This window comes from Balaenoptera musculus, chromosome 10, assembly GCF_009873245.2.
Source record: "Balaenoptera musculus isolate JJ_BM4_2016_0621 chromosome 10, mBalMus1.pri.v3, whole genome shotgun sequence".
Lineage (NCBI taxonomy): Eukaryota > Metazoa > Chordata > Mammalia > Artiodactyla > Balaenopteridae > Balaenoptera > Balaenoptera musculus.
In genome coordinates this window covers 41,409,792-41,426,730 of record NC_045794.1, presented here as the reverse complement: position 1 = coordinate 41,426,730, position 16,939 = coordinate 41,409,792, and the positions used below count along the sequence as shown (strand labels likewise).

The window sequence follows — 16,939 nt, the reverse complement described above, 5'->3', positions numbered from 1 at the left end:
CCGAGGGCAGTGAGACGGTGGCAGGCTACGAGCAAGCGGAGCATCCCAAGGGAAATGCCAGTCCTGGTTCTCCATCTTACTTCTTTTTTTTAAAAAATTTTTTTAACATCTTTATTGGAGTATAATTGCTTTACAATGGTGTGTTAGTTTCTGCTTTATAACAAAGTGAATCAGTTATACATATACATATGTTCCCATATCTCTTCCCTCTTGCATCTCCCTCCCTCCCACCCTCCCTATCGCACCCCTCTAGGTGGTCACAAAGCACCGAGCTGATCTCGCTGTGCTATTCCATCTTATTTCTGAAAAAGACTTTGTTGGATGCTTTTCAACTGAAAGAAATGATTAATTCAGCCCTGACCTTGTTCTGTCTTTGTTCATAGATAAATTCTTTTACGTGAAAAGAAATCTTTTCATTTGTGTTTCCATATCACCTGTGATTTTCCCTGCCTTCCGCTGGCAGCCCTGCCAGTTGACAGGAAGGTCAGCAAAGCTGCTGATAAGAGGAGCATAAAGAGGGCTTGGTTCGTGGCAAGGGGGCAGTGGTCTACTTGCTGGCAACATGCTGCGCTTGCTGGTGTTCACCACGCTGGTCCTTTATGGTAAGTGGGTCATCTGGCTGGAGTTCTGGAGGGAGGGAGATTGAGCAGGAGGGTTGGAAAGCTTTCCTTAAGCCCAGGTCTGCTCTCTATCCCAGGATGGGAAGGAGACTCTGCCTGTGAGTCTAGCAAAAACTTTATTCTCCTGGAGCCCATGACAGAAAAGGTCGGGGGCCTCTGGTTGAAAGGTCCCTGGGCCATGAAGCAGAGAGAAGCCTCTTCCAGAGCCCTGGGCTCCCCCACCAACCCCACCGACAGGAAGACATCCTCAGCGGGCACCTGGTGGCATGTGCACTGCTGTCTCTGCCCCCTGGAGAATCCCGCCAAAGCACTGTGTGTGGGAGGGTGAGGGTGGGGTCAGGGGTGGGGGGTAGGGAGTGGGGAGTCACCTCAGGCCAAGGGGTGACCCTAAGCAAGGCTGAGGCCATGAGGAGCCTCTGGGGCCTGGCGCGGCAATGTGAGATGGGTCCTTCATAGCATGCCAAAGTTCTGGGGACACGTAGGGGAAGCAGAAAAGCAGAAGGCACTTAGACTTATCTGCTTTCAAAAGGGGCTCAGAGAACTCACAGCTGGGCCCCTCATTTGCTAGGGAGGAACTGTGAGTTTGCAGACAAAGCAAAACTGCCACCCGCCCTCCCACCCTGAGCTGACCCCACGCTTAGTCATCACTCACTTTTCTTCTGCCCCACAAAGGACATAGTGCCCAGGACTTTCCAGAAACCAACGCCCGGGTAGTTGGAGGGACTCAGGCCCGGAGGAATTCTTGGCCCTCTCAGGTGGGTGTTCCTTCACAGCCCCAGACTGCCGACGAAATAAGAGTTGCCCGTGTCCTGATATGCAATATTATGTATGTTTGTGTATATCCTTATCAACAGGAAGCTCTCCAACCGCCTGGATTCTAGCTTTAAAAGATGAATGGGACCAGGCTCAGGAGTTTTTTTCTAAATGCAAAAGGCTTGGAGGAAAGGATTTAAACACCAATCACACTCACTCTCCCAGGCACACACCCAAACACAAACCACATTTACACTCCCAGCAATACCACTTGTGCCACACTAGCAAGACTGTGTGCCAGACCCACACCTCAGACTCTACACACCTTCACACACACACACACACACACACACACACACACACACACACACACACACCGCACTCCACGCAGTGCGTGTCACACATGCAAACACACCTCTGCCCCCAAATGGAGCACGTTGCTCATTTGGCTATTTAAAGAGTTTCCACTTTCAAAATAGGGCAGCTAGGCTGTGATTTAAGCAATTCTAAAAGTGTAAAACTGGCAGATTAACTGGTGAATAGCCATACTTTGGGAGGAATCACTGCGATTAGAATTAAATTCAATTTACAAAAGTTTGTGCCCCAATTTTCAGGGGTAGAGCTATTGTGCGATATGAGGCAATGAAGGAGGAGGCGTGAACTGATAAAAATGAATACTCCAGTGGTGTTTCTAAGTACCTGCTGGGGTGAGGAGACAGGGTGTATCTTAAAAACTTCGGAGGGGAGTTCTGGGGACCTAAGTTTGTGGCTTAGGTGATGGAGCAATTCCATGGCTACATTTCCTTCCCAAGAGGGAACGGAGGTAGAAGGACCTGGGTTCCTGGCCCTTTGCAATAATATAGGGTAAGGAGGCTGAATGCACTGTGTGTGTATGTCTTTGCTCCCCCTTCCATGTACACAGCAAACGTCACCAAACGACGGAGCACTCTTTTCTGCTGGTCCCAGGGGCATCTACACGCCCCTTCTCACCACTACTCCAGGTAGCCACTACCAACCAATCAATAGCAACAGGTCAAATGAAAACAATTCGCCATCTCTAGCCCAGAAAGTTGGAGGCTGTTTTGAGGTATGGCAGGAGTTTAAGGAGGTAACACGTGGCTTGGGTCAATGCCTTTCAAGAAACACCAACCTATCCCTCTTTTCTTCTCTCCCCATCTAGATTTCCCTCCAGTACCAGTCTGGAGGTTCCTGGTTTCACACCTGTGGAGGGACCCTCATCAGACGGAACTGGGTGATGACAGCTGCTCACTGTGTGGACAAGTGAGAAAAACAAAGACCAGCTTTTCTGAGCCCCTGGGAGAGGAAGAGTCTGGTCCTTCTGGAGGCATATGTATCTTTGACCACTCAGGGCAAGACTTTAAGGAGGTGTTTGGGGGCCTGCGGGGAGGTAGTAGGATATAATGGAAAGTACAAACTAAGATGTCAGGCAAACTCAGGTTCACCTCCTGTCCCAGCTTCTTCTAGCTCTGTGAACTTGGATGGCTTACTTAGCTCTCTAAGCTCTCACTCTCTTATCTCTACCTATTTGGTAGAATTATTGTGAGAATTAAGTAGGTAAATATTTAAGTGCCTAGTCAACGCCTGACTGGTAACCATTTTTTCATATTTATAGTGAGCAATGGTTCTTAAATTTGAGCATGTATCAGAATCACCTGCAAGGCACAGATTGCTGGGCCCCACCCAATAGAGTTTCTGACAGGAAGGTCCAGGTTGAGGCCTGATAATCTGCATTTCTAACAAGTTTCCAGGTTATATTGATGCTGCTGGTCCAGGGACCATGCTTTAAGAACTACTGGTCTAGGACTTCCAGTGGTTAAGGCTCCACGCTTCCAATGCAGGGGGCATGGGTTCAATCCCTGGTCAGCGGGGAATAAGATCCCGCATGCCATGTGGTGTGGCCAAAAATATTTTTTTCTTTTTTTTTTTTTAAATCTTTATTGGAGTATAATTGCTTTACAATGGTGTGTTAGTTTCTGCTTTATAACAAAGTGAATCAGTTATACATATACATATGTTCCCATATCTCTTCCTTCTTGCATCTCCCTCGCTCCCGCCCTCCCTATCCCACACCTCTAGGTGGTCACAAAGCACGGAGCTGATCTCCCTGTGCTATGCGGTTGCTTCCCACTAGCTATCTATTTTACGTTTGGTAGTGTATATATGTCCATGCCACTCTCTCTGTTTGTCACATCTTACCCTTCCCCCTCCCCATATCCTCAAGTCCATTCTCTAGTAGGTCTCTGTCTTTATTCCCGTCTTGCCACTAGGTTCTTCATGACCTTTTTTTTTTTTTTTTCCCCTTAGATTCCATATATATGTGTTAGCATACTGTATTTGTTTTTCTCTTTCTGACTTACTTCACTCTGTATGACAGATCCCGCATGCCATGTGGTGTGGCCAAACAATTTTAAAAACAAAAGGACTACTGCTACTGGTCTAGAAGTTTATATGTCCCTCGAAATCCCTCTATGGGCTGAGAGCCATTATTTCATTTATGCTCACCACACCTCTCCCAAGTTATGAGATATTCAGCCTCTGATGTTTAGCTTAGTAAATTGGGAAAATGAAGTTGATGGTAGTTTTTGTCACTTCCACAGGTTAGCAAATTGGGGATGAGAGGGTTGGTTACTTCCTTATCTTCCTGGGTCTTCCATCCTTCCACTGCCTGGGCCAGATAAGATGGGTTCCTGTCCTAAAGATAAGATGTAAGATGGCTTCCCAACTTTTCTCTAAGAGGGGGAAAAGAAGGATCACTCAGGGCTTCCCTCTCTCCCTCCAGCCGAATGAGCTTCCGTGTGGTGGTTGGAGACCACAACCTGAGCCAGAACGATGGCACCGAGCAGTACATGAGAGTGCAGAGGATCGTGGTGCATCCCTACTGGAACAGCAATAATGTGGCTGCAGGGTAGGGGCAAGGCGGGGCTGGCCTGGGGCTGGGAGGTGGAGGGCTGACTGGCCAGCCACGGGGTCTTGGCTTCCTTCACATTCATCCAGGAGGATTTTGAGAATTAAGATGTTGGAGGACTTGAGAATGTATGAAGATCTTTGGGGATTTGTTTGATCTACGCTGGTTTGCACGATTGGATCCCCTGAATCTCCTTCTCTGCAGAGTTTAATGTTCCCGTTGTTATTGTTAGTCATTATTCATTTTATGGAATAGACTCCATCAGCAAAAGTAGATTTCTTAAAATGAATCTCACAATGAGAAAACTCCTGCAAGACTGAGCTGTAAACTTTTGGAAAGGAAGTAGTTAAGATGGTAGCCAATTCTATAGCGTGGGTTCAAGTAATTCGGATATTTCTGCAGAGCATTTGACATCTTTCTCCTTTGAGAACTCTTCTCTGCTACGAAGATCAAAGCACTGTGCTCCTTTCTGAGTCCCCATTCACAACTGAAAGAAGCGAGCTCCACTCCCCCTGGGTTGCAGACCAGAGCTAGGCGACAATGCTGAGAACTCACCAGCAGGGGCTGCTGTTAAACGTAGAATATCCTACAATCCAAATGCGTAGTTCCTCAAATTTGAGTCTTGGCGAGTCAGTCCCCTCCTTCTTCGGAGTCATTGGTTTCCAATTCCATGGTCACAACAGGCTTAGGGAGGGCTTGTCCCTATGCTGACTTAAAGGAAGGCCTGGTCCTGCAAGAGAGCGGTCTCCTTTCCTCCCGCAGCTATGACATCGCCCTGCTGCGCCTGGCCCGGAACGTTACCCTCAACGGCTATGTCCAGCTGGGTGTTCTGCCAAAGGAGGGAACCATCCTGGCTAACAACAGCCCCTGCTACATCACAGGTTGGGGCAGGACCAGAAGTAAGTCGCCTACATTGGCACCATCCACCACATGGATCCTGATTATGTAGCTGAGCTTCTGGGGCACTTTTTCTGTGGTCCTAGGTGTTCAGAGCCAAAGACCAGGAACCAGAGATAAAATAACTGGTTCATGAAAACAAGCTAGGAACAAGCCATGGAATAGTCAAGTCAGAGATTCTCAGATTCTTATAACCAAAAAAAAAAAAAAAAAAAAAGATAGACACCTTACCTCAGAGAGTATTTTGTTACCAGCCTCTCATTTTATACATAAGGAAACTGAGGCCCAAAGAAATTAAAGACCTTGTTCAAGATCACATGACCAGGGACTTCCCTGGTGGTCCAGCGGTTAAGACTCCGCGCTCCCATTGCAGGGGGCCAGGTTCAATTCCTGGTCAGGGAACATAGATCGGGCATGGCACAACTAAGAGCCTGCATGCTGCAACTAAAAGATGCCGCATGCCGCAAAGAAGATCCCGCACGCGCGACAACAAAGATCCCGTGTGCTGCAAGTGAGACCCGGCACAGCCAAGTAAATATATATTAAAAAAAAAAAAAAAAAAATCACATGACTAGTTAGTAACTAGTTATCTGGGGCCAGAACGCAGGTATCCTGGCTTCTGCTTTGCTGGTCATTACACCATCACGCTACCTTCATAGACAGTGGGTTGGAGTGAATGAGCCAGGGGTGGCTGCAGGTACAGAGAAGTCGAGGCAGAGGAGGCTTCAGCTTCTTCCGGTCAATCATGGGAAGATTTCTGGAAGGAAAAGTCATTAGATGACATGGAAAGGTGGGAGAGGCTATGCGCAGAGGTAGTTAACCAGGGCAGAGACAGCAGGCCTGGCACAGAAAGCTGTCAGCCATCAGGCAGGATCTGAGCTCTGGAGGAGAGGCAAGGCCTTGCTAGGAGCAGCCAGTCTACTGGGGAAACTGGGACTGAGAGAGACATGCTTCTAATCCAGCTCTGCTCCCAGTTCACTCAATGTCATTGTAGTTCAATTTCCTGATCTATATATAACATGAAAGGATTGTTGTAAGTATCCAGAGAAGTAATTCACGTGCAAAGGCTTTGAAAAGTCAAAAAATGCAGGTAAAGGAAAGCTCTTAAGAAAGGGAAACAAGGGTCCACAGTCCCAGTTCTGCTTCACAGGGTTTACAGTGTAAGGAGGAAGCAGGACAGATGAGTTATTAACAAATAAGACCATTCTAGTTACTTAATTAAGGTATCCATGAGATTTAAAAAAAAAAAAAAAGAAAAAAAGCCGCCGTAGGATTAGTGGTTTGGAACCTGGGAACAGTAGTCAAGGATGACTCCTTAAAGGAAGGTGCCTGTAGCTTTTATATAAAGAGAGACAGAAGGAGGATCTATGACATGCAATGGGCAGAGAAAAGGAACTTGCCCCGACTTCAGCTTTCATCAGAGCTTGGGAAGGTTTGGCCGGGTGTGGAAGGTTTTTTTTTCCCTGGATAGCGTCTGGGGCTGACCTCCAATGCTGTGTGTCCTGTTCAGCCAATGGGCAGCTGGCCCAGACCCTGCAGCAGGCTTACCTGCCCACCGTGGACTACGCCACCTGCTCCAGGTCCTCTTACTGGGGCTCCACCGTGAAGAAAACCATGGTGTGCGCTGGAGGAGACGGAGTTCGCTCTGGATGCCAGGTGAACACAGGCGGGAAGCGTCAGAAGTCTCACCCCAGGTCCCTCCCCTCTCTGTTTCCCATCCCCCACCTTTTACTCACCTATTTCACACCTAATCCCACCCCTATGTACAGACTAAACTTTCTATTCTAGCATCTGAAGGAGAATGATTCTGTGCTACTAAGTTTATATTCACAGAATCTCCAAGTTGAAAGGAACCTTAAAATTCATTTTGCCTGTTGCCTTCCCCCACCTCAAAAGTTTGTATGTGGCCCAACATTTGTGTGTTGGTATATGTGAGTGTTCTTTAGAAGTTATTTGTGCCCTAGACTTTTTTTTTTATAAATTTATTTTTTTTATTTTTATTTATTTTTGGCTGCGTTGGGTCTTTGTTGCTGTGCGTGGGCTTTCTCTAGTTGTAGCAAGTGGAGGCTACTCTTCTTGTAGTGCACGGGCTTCTCTTGTTGCGGAATACGTGCGGGCTTCAGTAGTTGTGGCGCACGGGCTTAGTTGCTCTGCGGCATGTGGCATCTTCCCGGACCAGGGCTCGAACCTGTGTCCCCTGCATTGGCAGGCAGATTCTTAACCACTGCGCCACCAGGGAAGCCCCTGTGCCCTAGATTTTTAATGGCTGCCACGGGGCTAGGCCTGGAGTGGTGGTTGTAATTGTGTATAAGGTAGCTCCCCTCCCATCAACCCCAATTTTTCTTATAGCTCCTCTACCACCACCCTTTTGACCCGATATTATTGATAGCAGAATGTATACAGGTGAATATGGTAGGGGAAAGTGCACAAAATAGTTTTATAATAGTATATATAATTATATATATATAAATCATCTCCTATTTAGACAAGATCAATCAGCAATACATCATCTCACAGATTTCTCTTTTTTTAAAATTTTTATTGGCGTATAGTTGATTTACAATGTTGTGTTAGTTTCAGGTGTACAGCGAAGTGAATCACTTATACATATACATTTATCCACTCTTTTTTTTTTTTTTTTTTAAGATTCTTTTCCCATATAAGCCATTACAGAGTATTGAGTAGAGTTCCCTGTGCTATACAGCAGGTTCTTATTAGTTATCTATTTTATATATAGTAGTGTGTATATGTCAATACCAATCTCCCAATTTATCCCTCCCCCACCCTTATCCCCTGGTGACCATAAGTTTACAGATTTCTTAATGCAGTTCAACAAATATTCTTGATCATCTGCTAAATACTAGGCACTGTGTTTGATTCATCTTTGTATTAAAGATACAAAAGATACAAAGATAAACACAGTGTCTAGTGGAGGAATGGGAAGAGCAGACATAGGACAGAACATTGTAATACAATGTGGTTAAGTGTTATAACAAAAATATGCATAGGGTGATATGGGAGTCCAAAAGATAGGTACTTACCTCTACCTGTTGGTGTCGGAAAAGACTTGCCTTCCCTGAGAAACTAGAGTCTGTACTGAGTCATAAAGCTTAAATAGGAGAAAGCCAGGCAAAAAAAGAGGAAAAGATATTCAGAGAGAGGGAACATAAAGAAAGGCATGGCCCAAGAAGCTAGACCACATAGAGAATTATAGGGCATTCCCTACCGTTAGAGCAGAGGTCAGGGCCCACAGCCTCCAAGCCCAGCTTGCTGCCTGTTTTTGCGTGGTCCGTGAGCTAAGAATGTTTTTCACATTTTTTAATGGTTGGGAAAAAATTAAGAAAGGAATAATATGTCATGGCACATGAAAAATATAAAATTTCAGTGTTCGTTAAAAAAAAGTTTTATTGGAACACAGCCTTACTTGTTCATTACATATTGTTTATGGCTGCTTTCATGGAGTTGAACAGTTGCAAGAGAGACTGGCCTGCAAAGCCTGAGATATATTTACTCTTTGGCTCTTTACAGAAAAAGTTTGCTGACCTCTGGGCTAAAACATAAACTACTACCATACTAGGGAATGTCAGGAGATGACACTAGAGACAGGTAGGAGCCACATGACTTAGGCCTTCAGATGTCATGCTTGGGGACATGAACCTTTATCTTAGGCACTGGGAAACCACTGAAGAGTTCTAAACAGGAGAACAGCATGGTCAGATTTGCCTTTTATTTATTTATTTATTTATTTATTTGGCTGTGTTGGGTCTTCGTTTCTGTGCGAGGGCTTCCTCTAGTTGCGGCAAGCGGGGGCCACTCTTCATCGTGGTGCACGGGCCTCTCACTATCGTGGCCTCTCTTGTTGCGGAGCACAGGCTCCAGACGCGCAGGCTCAGTAACTGTGGCTCACGGGCCTAGTTGCTCCGCCGCCTATGGTATCCTCCCAGACCAGGGCTCGAACCCATGTCCCCTGCATTGGCAGGCAGACTCCCAACCACTGCGCCACCAGGGAAGCCCCAGATTTGCCTTTTAGAAGCACTCTCTGATGACAAGGTAAGCATGTTTTTGAAGAGAGCAAAATTAGCAGGGAGACTGCTTAGGAGACTATTGCAATTATCTAGGCAAGAAATCTGAGGGCCCGAATTAGGGCAGTGGAGAGGAGGCAGGAGGATCAGGAATGACTTCCAGGCATCTGATTTCAGTGATTTGGGGGAGGTGTTTGTTGCCTCTATGAGACAATATTTATAGGATTTTGGAGGGAAGGTTGAGTCTGACAAATTGAGTCTGAGATCCCAGTGGGACATTCAGTTATAGTTAACTGGTAAGAAACTATATATAAAGAGAGTGGAGCCTGAAGGAGAAAGCTAGGCTAGAGATAAGCTTAACAGGAAATGAGATTCCTCAAAGTCCCCCACCCCACTTCCCCACCTCCCCCAGGGAAAAGTGGTAGAATGAGAAAAAACAAACAAACAGGGCTTCCCTGGTGGCGCAGTGGTTGAGAGTCTGCCTGCCAATGCAGGGGACACAGGTTCGAGCCCTGGTCTGGGAAGATCCCACATACCACAGAGCAACTAGGCCCGTGAGCCACAGCTGCTGAGCCTGCGCGTCTGGAGCCTGTGCTCCGCAACAAGAGAGGCCACGATAGTGAGAGGCCCGCGCACTGCGATGAAGAGTGGCCCCCGCTCGCCGCAACTGGAGAAAGCCCTCGCACAGAAACGAAGACCCAACACACCCAAAAATAAATAAATAAATTTATAAAAAACAAACAAACAAACAAACAGTGAGTTGCGGGGAAGAACTGTGATAACATAAATATTTGAGTGCTTCAGAGATAAGTGGAGGACAAAGGACCCGTAAGGATCTAAAAAAGAGGTAAGAGAAAAGCATAGTAAATAAAGGTTTTATAAAATCTCAGGAAATACTGATAGGTCATCACATAGTATACATTGCAGCCAGGAGCCATGGTGGATAACTGAAAGTGGCTACTTTGGCAGTTGGCGGGTCACTGGTAACTACGGCTAGAACAGTTTCAGTGGAGTGGTGAGGGCAGAAGCTTGATTGAAGGGTAAGGAATGAAGAGGCAACACTGGGTCATTTGTAGAGATGTGGATGGACCTAGACTCTGTCATACAGGGTGAAGTCAGAAAGAGAAAAACAAATATCGTATATTAACACATATATGTGGAATCTAGACAAATGGTACAGATGAACCTATTTGCAGAGCAGGAATAGAGACGCAGACGTGTGGACATGGGGCGGGGGCAGGGAAGGGGCGGGTGGGATGAGTTGGTAGATTAGGTTTGACAGAAATACACTACCATGTGTAAAATAGATAGCTAGTGGGAACCTGCTGTATAGCACAGGGAGCTCAACCCGGTGCTCTGTGATGACCTAGATGGGTGGGATAGAGGCGGGGGAGGGAGGTCCAAGAGGGAGGGATATATGTATACATATAGCTGATTCACTTCGTTGTACGGCGGAAACTAGCACATCATTGTAAAGCAATTATACTCCAATTTAAAAGAAAGAAAGGTAGCAAAGGATGTAGAATACTCTTTCAAGAATCTTGGATGAAAGTGAGGAATTTTAAAAGCCTGGTAGCTTTAAGGAGGATGACAGTCATGGAGGGGGTGGATCTTTTAAGAGGGAAGAAAATTGAGTGTGTTTCTGGGCAGAGAGGAAAGGATCCTGTAGAGTCAGAGAGAGGGAAAAAATGGATGACACAAGATCCCGGACGAGAAGGAAGAGATGAAGCAAGAGCACAGGTGGAGCTGGCCTTGAACAGAATAGGGACACAAAAATGTGCATGGACATGAAGGAGAGTGCAGGCTGGGTAGCTGGAAGTTGGCGGGTGTTCTGCCATCTTGCTTCTATTTACTCATGAACTAGGAGTCAGATTAAATGCTGAAAATGAAGGGACAAGGGTTGTTTGCGTCTGGATTAATTAAGGTGAATGGGTTTAGAAAGACTGGCCTCCATGATGTTACTGATAGGTTGAGGTTGGAGACCATGCAATAATCACAATGGATATATGATTCACTCCATTCAAAGATCTAGTTGTAGGGAATGGATTAATCCAGGGCTGGGTTTTCATGCATTATTGGGACATAAAGACAAGATTGCAGATCAAATGCAAGCTCCAAGCTAGGTGGAGAAGGAAGAGAAGCCAGAAGGAGGCTGATAGCCTGGCTGAAATAGTAGAATCAAAGATTAAAGGGTTTTTTGTGTGTTTGTTTTAAAGATTTTTTATGTTTTTTTGATGTGGACCATTTTTAAAGTCATCACTGAGTTTGTTACAATATTGCTTTTGTTTTATGTTTTGGTCCTTTGGCCACAGGGCATGTGAGGTCCTGGCTCCCCAAACAGGGATTGAACCCACACCCCCCCCCCCCCCCCCCCCCCCCCCCCCCCCCACCCCCCGACCCCCGCACTGGAGGGCTGAGTCCCAACCACTGGACCTCCAGGGAAGTCCCTAAAGGGTTTTTTTGTGAGCACTTAGAACTATGGAAGTAAAGTGAGCAACTCCTCCCAATTTTCCCAGGACTTCCCCAGTGTCAACTGAAAACAAAACAAAACCGCACAGCCTAAAAGTTGAGAGTTACGTTTTATTCGGTGATCTTACTAAGGACTATAGCCTGGGAGACAGCCTCTCAGACAGCTCTGAGCAACTGTTCCAAAGAGGTAAAGGAGGAGCCAGGATATATTGGAGTTTTTGCTGAAAAAAAAACATGGAGACAACCATCAAAGATTACTGCTAATAACAAGAAACACATTTCACGTGAATGATTTTAGTGTTTTTCTGTGTATGGGAAGATGCAAGAGTCTGGGCTTACAGAAATCATTCCTTTGATATGCATCGTAACTATCTAGGGCCAGTATCATTTTTCTCCATCCTGAAGTCCCCTCAGGATGTGGAAGGTGGCTGCAGTGGCTGGTGGCTTGATGGCGGGCAACATTCGTTGTTTCCCAGAATGGAAGGCAAAATTCTTTGTCTACTGACATGGCAGGCGACATTTTTTTGTCCACACCAGTGTCAAAACTTAAAAGTCCTATATCCTGGGAACCCTACCTGCAAGTTGGGGCAAAAAAAAAAAAAGATGAACACATAAGTCAAGCTCTTACAGGTCCTCACCAGCCACCTTCACCTATAACCTCTTAAGGTTTAACCTTTCGGAGTTTAATTCACTTTCCTCTGCTCTCTCTCAAGGCCTTGAACTCTGAAAAACTAGAGTACTTTTCTTCTGGCTGCCGCTCCAGATAGGCAATTCTCTGAGGCGATTGTGTCGCCAGGTCTCTTCCCACTGGAATTTCCCAAATATTGTGTCTTTGTTTCCTGGGCTTTCAGATTTCTGGGTCCCAGCCCTTCTCCTCAGAGTGGATTCACTAAGCCCCTCCTCTCACCTCAAGCCACCGTCTCCCACTGAGCTCTTTCCCACCTCTTCCTTCTGCCCTAAAATCCTCAGCCACACCCTCCATCGCTACAGTCTTTGTTTCTTTTCAGGTCAATTAGCATAAGAAAATCGTATGATATACAATTCAATTACCTTCCATTCCTCTAGCTTAGAAATACTAGCAAACCCCTATTAGAATTTGGATGGAAGATATTTAAACTGTTTTGTTTTGTATTGAGTACAATAATCTAAAGGAAGCATCTTCTTTCCCTAAACATAGTTGGGATGGGGTACAGCTATTTCCTTTTTAAAAGAATTATCCCCAATTTGAACTTTTGGTCTCTTTCCCTAGTTCTTCTTTTCTTAAGTTTTAATTTTTATTGAAGTTTAATTTTTATTGAAGGTTTGTGTATTAAACTGCTTAAGGTGGCCAATAAAACTATGAGGCTTAATAGTGGGAAAGAACAGTCATAGTGTTCCTTCCACCACCTCAAGTTCTCCCTCCCTAGAGGGGACCACTTTCAACTCTTCAGCTGATTTCTTTCAGTGTCTACTTCCACCTCTCTAAAAGCATATACTTATATTGCCACTTAATTTTTCAGCTCAGGCATTATGCAAGATGTGCAACCTCTCTTCCTTTTACAGATATATACTTGCCCCCAGCATGAACTTTTCTATCTGCACCCCCAACCTCCCCAAATAATTTTGGTTAAATTAACATTTAGTATTTATTATGATTATGTAAAATGCTATTTCCTGCATAATTTTGTTTTCCCTGGGGTTAATAATTGTCTTTTTAAATTTGCATAATGTATACTCAATTTATCACCAGTTCAGCCCCAAACTCTCCACTAATTTATAAGTGACCTATTTTATCTTCTCTTGACCCTAGTGTTCTGTGTCTTGGTATGGGTCTATCTGCATTCATTTTGAGGGACACTTAGTGGGTTTTTTCATTCTGGAAACTCCAGACCTTTGCTTCTGAAAATGTTTATTTATTGATCATTTCCTCCCCCTCCATTTTTATTTTCTCTTTCTAGAATTTCCATTATTCACACATCTACCTCCTAAATTGGTCCTCTTATTTTCATATTTTCTCTCTATATATTTTGTCTGCTTTATCTCCTAACCCAATCTTTCATTTCTACTATCATATTCATAATTTCCAAAGGCTCTTTTTGTTTTCTGAATGCTCTAATAGGTTGCTGTTCTTGTATCATGGATGCAATATTAATCATAGTTTTGTTGTTTATATTCTTCTCCCTGCATAATCTTGGTTGCCTTCATTTTTTATTTCTTTCTCTTTGTTTTGATCTTTTTTTTTTTCTTAATAAGGAGGTTTTAATTAATTTATTTATTTATTTTTTAATTTATTTATTTTATTTTTCTTGGGTCTTTGTTGCTGCGCGCGGGCTTTCTCTAGCTGCCGTGAGCGGGGGCTACTCATTGTTGAGGTGCGCGGGCTTCTCATTGCGGTGGCTTCTCTTACTGCGGAGCACGGGCTCTAGGCATGCGGGCTTCAGTAGTTGTGGCTCGCGGGCTCTAGAGCGCAGGCTGAGTAGTTGTGGCGCATGGGCTTAGTTTCACTGCGGCACGTGGGATCTTCCCGCACCAGGGCTCGAACCTGTGTCCCCTGCATTGGCAGGCGATTCTTAACCACTGCGCCACCAGGGAAGCCCCTTGATCTTGATTTTTATATTGAGGCTTTCTTCAGATGTTTGGTCATCCTTGACCATATGCTCTCATTTCAGAGTGGGACAGTGAAGAGCTGATAGGTAGCTCTGAGCCTTAGGTGGGGTTCATCTATAGTGAACTGCTTTGTCAGGGGATCTGGCCAGGCCGTTTCATTGGGGGACTTCCAATGTTAGTATCTTTAGATCTTCCCTCTTGTGCTGGTCAGATTCTCCAAAGAAATATCTTCCAATTTTATGTCTGGAATCACAGAACTGACATTCTGGGAACTGAGTAAGGAAACGAGTGTCAAGGTCACGGTCTGTAAACTCCGGTTTGTCTGATTCTAAACCTGAGCATGTAACCACTACCCAATACGTCACTTTCTCTTCTCTTTACGCCAGTTTAGTTTAACATGTTTTGACTACCTACCCTGTGTCTAAAGGCTAAGTCTAATTAGACCCGTTGGTCTGAATGCTGGGGATAAATAAATCATTAGAACAACCTATCCCCTCACCCCAGGTTCAATTTAAGTCAGTAACAGCTATTGAGCCTAAGATGTTCAAAGTTCTATGCTAGCATCGTGGAGAGGAAAATATCAGTAAGATGTAGTTCCTGTCTCAAGAAGCTCACAGATAAGCATGGGAGGTAGAAACAAATTATGAAACCAAAATACAAGGCAGAACATGACATAAGTGCTACAAAAGAAAGGAAGAAGTGCTATGGTTGTTTAGAAAGGAAGAGGAGATTCATCTTGATTGAGGGGATATGAAGGAAGTGGGGATTTTTAATTGGAGCTTTTAAACAGTGCAGGATTGTACAAACAGAGATGGGGGGTGGGTGGGTGTAAGCAGAAACAAAGTCCCAAAGATCAAAAGATCTGGAGTTTTAGGACACTGCTTCTCCTCTCCACAGGGTGATTCTGGGGGCCCCCTTCATTGCTTGGTGAATGGCCAGTATACTGTCCACGGTGTGACCAGCTTTGTATCCAGCCTGGGCTGTAATGTCTCCAGGAAGCCCACAGTCTTCACTCGGGTCTCTGCTTACATCTCTTGGATAAATAACGTGAGTCCTCTCAAACGATGGTTTGAAATAGGGTTACCTGGAGACCCATGCACTGGCTGGGGTGGGGAGCAAAAGTTAAGCAGGGGAAGCCATCCTCTTCCTCACCGCATTCAAATGTTTACTCCTTTCCCTTCCTCCATAGTGTACTTTCGCTCGATAACGTTGCCATCCTGAGTTCCACTTCACATACCCACTAAGAATGCTTCACTGTATTGTTTACTGCTTAGGGTAAGGTGGGTGGTGGCAACAGCAGATCTGAACCAGGTACATATCAGTGCTGTCCAAAGTCAAAGCCAAGGGGAAAATGGCTTCCCTCTCCTGGGCGAGGGAAGAGGCACTAACCTTCTCCTCCACCAGTTCTTTCTAAGAGCATCATGAGAATTTGCTCTACCCTTTGCCAAGAGGTTTTACCACCTTAAACAATGCTTGAGGGTTAGGTGAGACTATACCTACACTGACCTGGTGGTAGAGGCTCACAGTTATCCCACCTATACCCTCCAGTCTTCAAACACATTCTGGAGTCTTGTGGCATGAACCTTGACTCACAACCGGTTCAAGGTCTGCCCTTGACACTAAGTCTTGAGTATGTGCCTATAACATTGAATTGTCCTGACACAGCTGAGAACTACTTCCTGCCCCCCCTCCCCATAAACCCAGTACAGGGCCATACTCAACTGGGGGCCCTGAAGGAAAAAGAAAGGAGGTGGGCAGAAGTTACTGACTGGATATAACCGGTTTTTCCTTCAGGTCACTGCCAACAAATGAACATTTTCTTGTGTCCAACGGCCTTCCCAAGATGATTCTTAGATCCACAGCAGGACTTGAGGCCATCAAGAAAAAACCGTTCTAACAGACTATTGAGCCAGATACAGAAAAGCAAATAAAATTGAATATATATATTACCCTGTGTCTTTTTATTTGTAATTAAGCCCTCTCGTGGAAATGCAGTTATAGGGCCTGAGTTGGATTTCACCACATTTCTGGGCTCGTTCTTCCATTTGCTGCCATCTCTATCAGTTCACAAACTATGCCAAGTGAGAGTGGTCTTACATTGTCCTTTTTGGATTATGTTAGGACCTACTCATCCATTAATCTGCCCATCTGTCCCTCCTCCCAAACAAAGGCACAGAGGGCTTTAAAATGTTCCTGAGTGACTAAACGTGCCCTGACTCTCCCAAGTAGACTGTGGGCTTGTCCTTCTTTTGTTTCTCCCTTCAGTGCCTAGAACAGGGCTCACCCCAAAGTTCTCAGTCATGGCAACTACAAGGATACATTAGAGATAGGAGTACAGGATTAGGTGGTAGGTCAGATGCCAGCAGACAACGTAAGTGACAAATTAGAAAGGAGACAGAGAGGAAAGAATAGAAAAAAGGAGAAAAGAAGATAAGGAACAAAGAAAGGAAAGGGTTGAGGGGAAAATAATATGTGGTCTCAAACTAAGTATGAGTCAGCACTTCAAGGCTGGACAAAAATAAACAACCAGATCCGGGGTTCTATAAACCACAGAGAACTGGGAAGCTGATAATTCTGTCCTATCCTGGCCAGGGCTCAGTCTGTTAGAGTGGCCTGTGATAGAGTGAAGAGGGAACTGAAAGGAGAAGGCTAAGAGGATGAGAAGT

The 16,939-nt window shown here is 45.1% G+C and overlaps 1 protein-coding gene across 1 annotated transcript; it reads left to right on the top strand.

The window, feature by feature from the left end:
* Window positions 1-544: 544 nt before the first annotated feature.
* Window positions 545-16,216, top strand: CELA1 (chymotrypsin like elastase 1). The gene is made up of 8 exons (XM_036866477.1): window positions 545-602; window positions 1,293-1,375; window positions 2,554-2,654; window positions 4,174-4,299; window positions 5,062-5,198; window positions 6,707-6,852; window positions 15,171-15,320; window positions 16,068-16,216. Exons 1-8 carry the CDS (start codon window positions 563-565, stop codon window positions 16,083-16,085), a joined length of 801 nt encoding a protein of 266 aa, XP_036722372.1. The 5' UTR covers window positions 545-562; the 3' UTR covers window positions 16,086-16,216.
* Window positions 16,217-16,939: the final 723 nt, after the last annotated feature.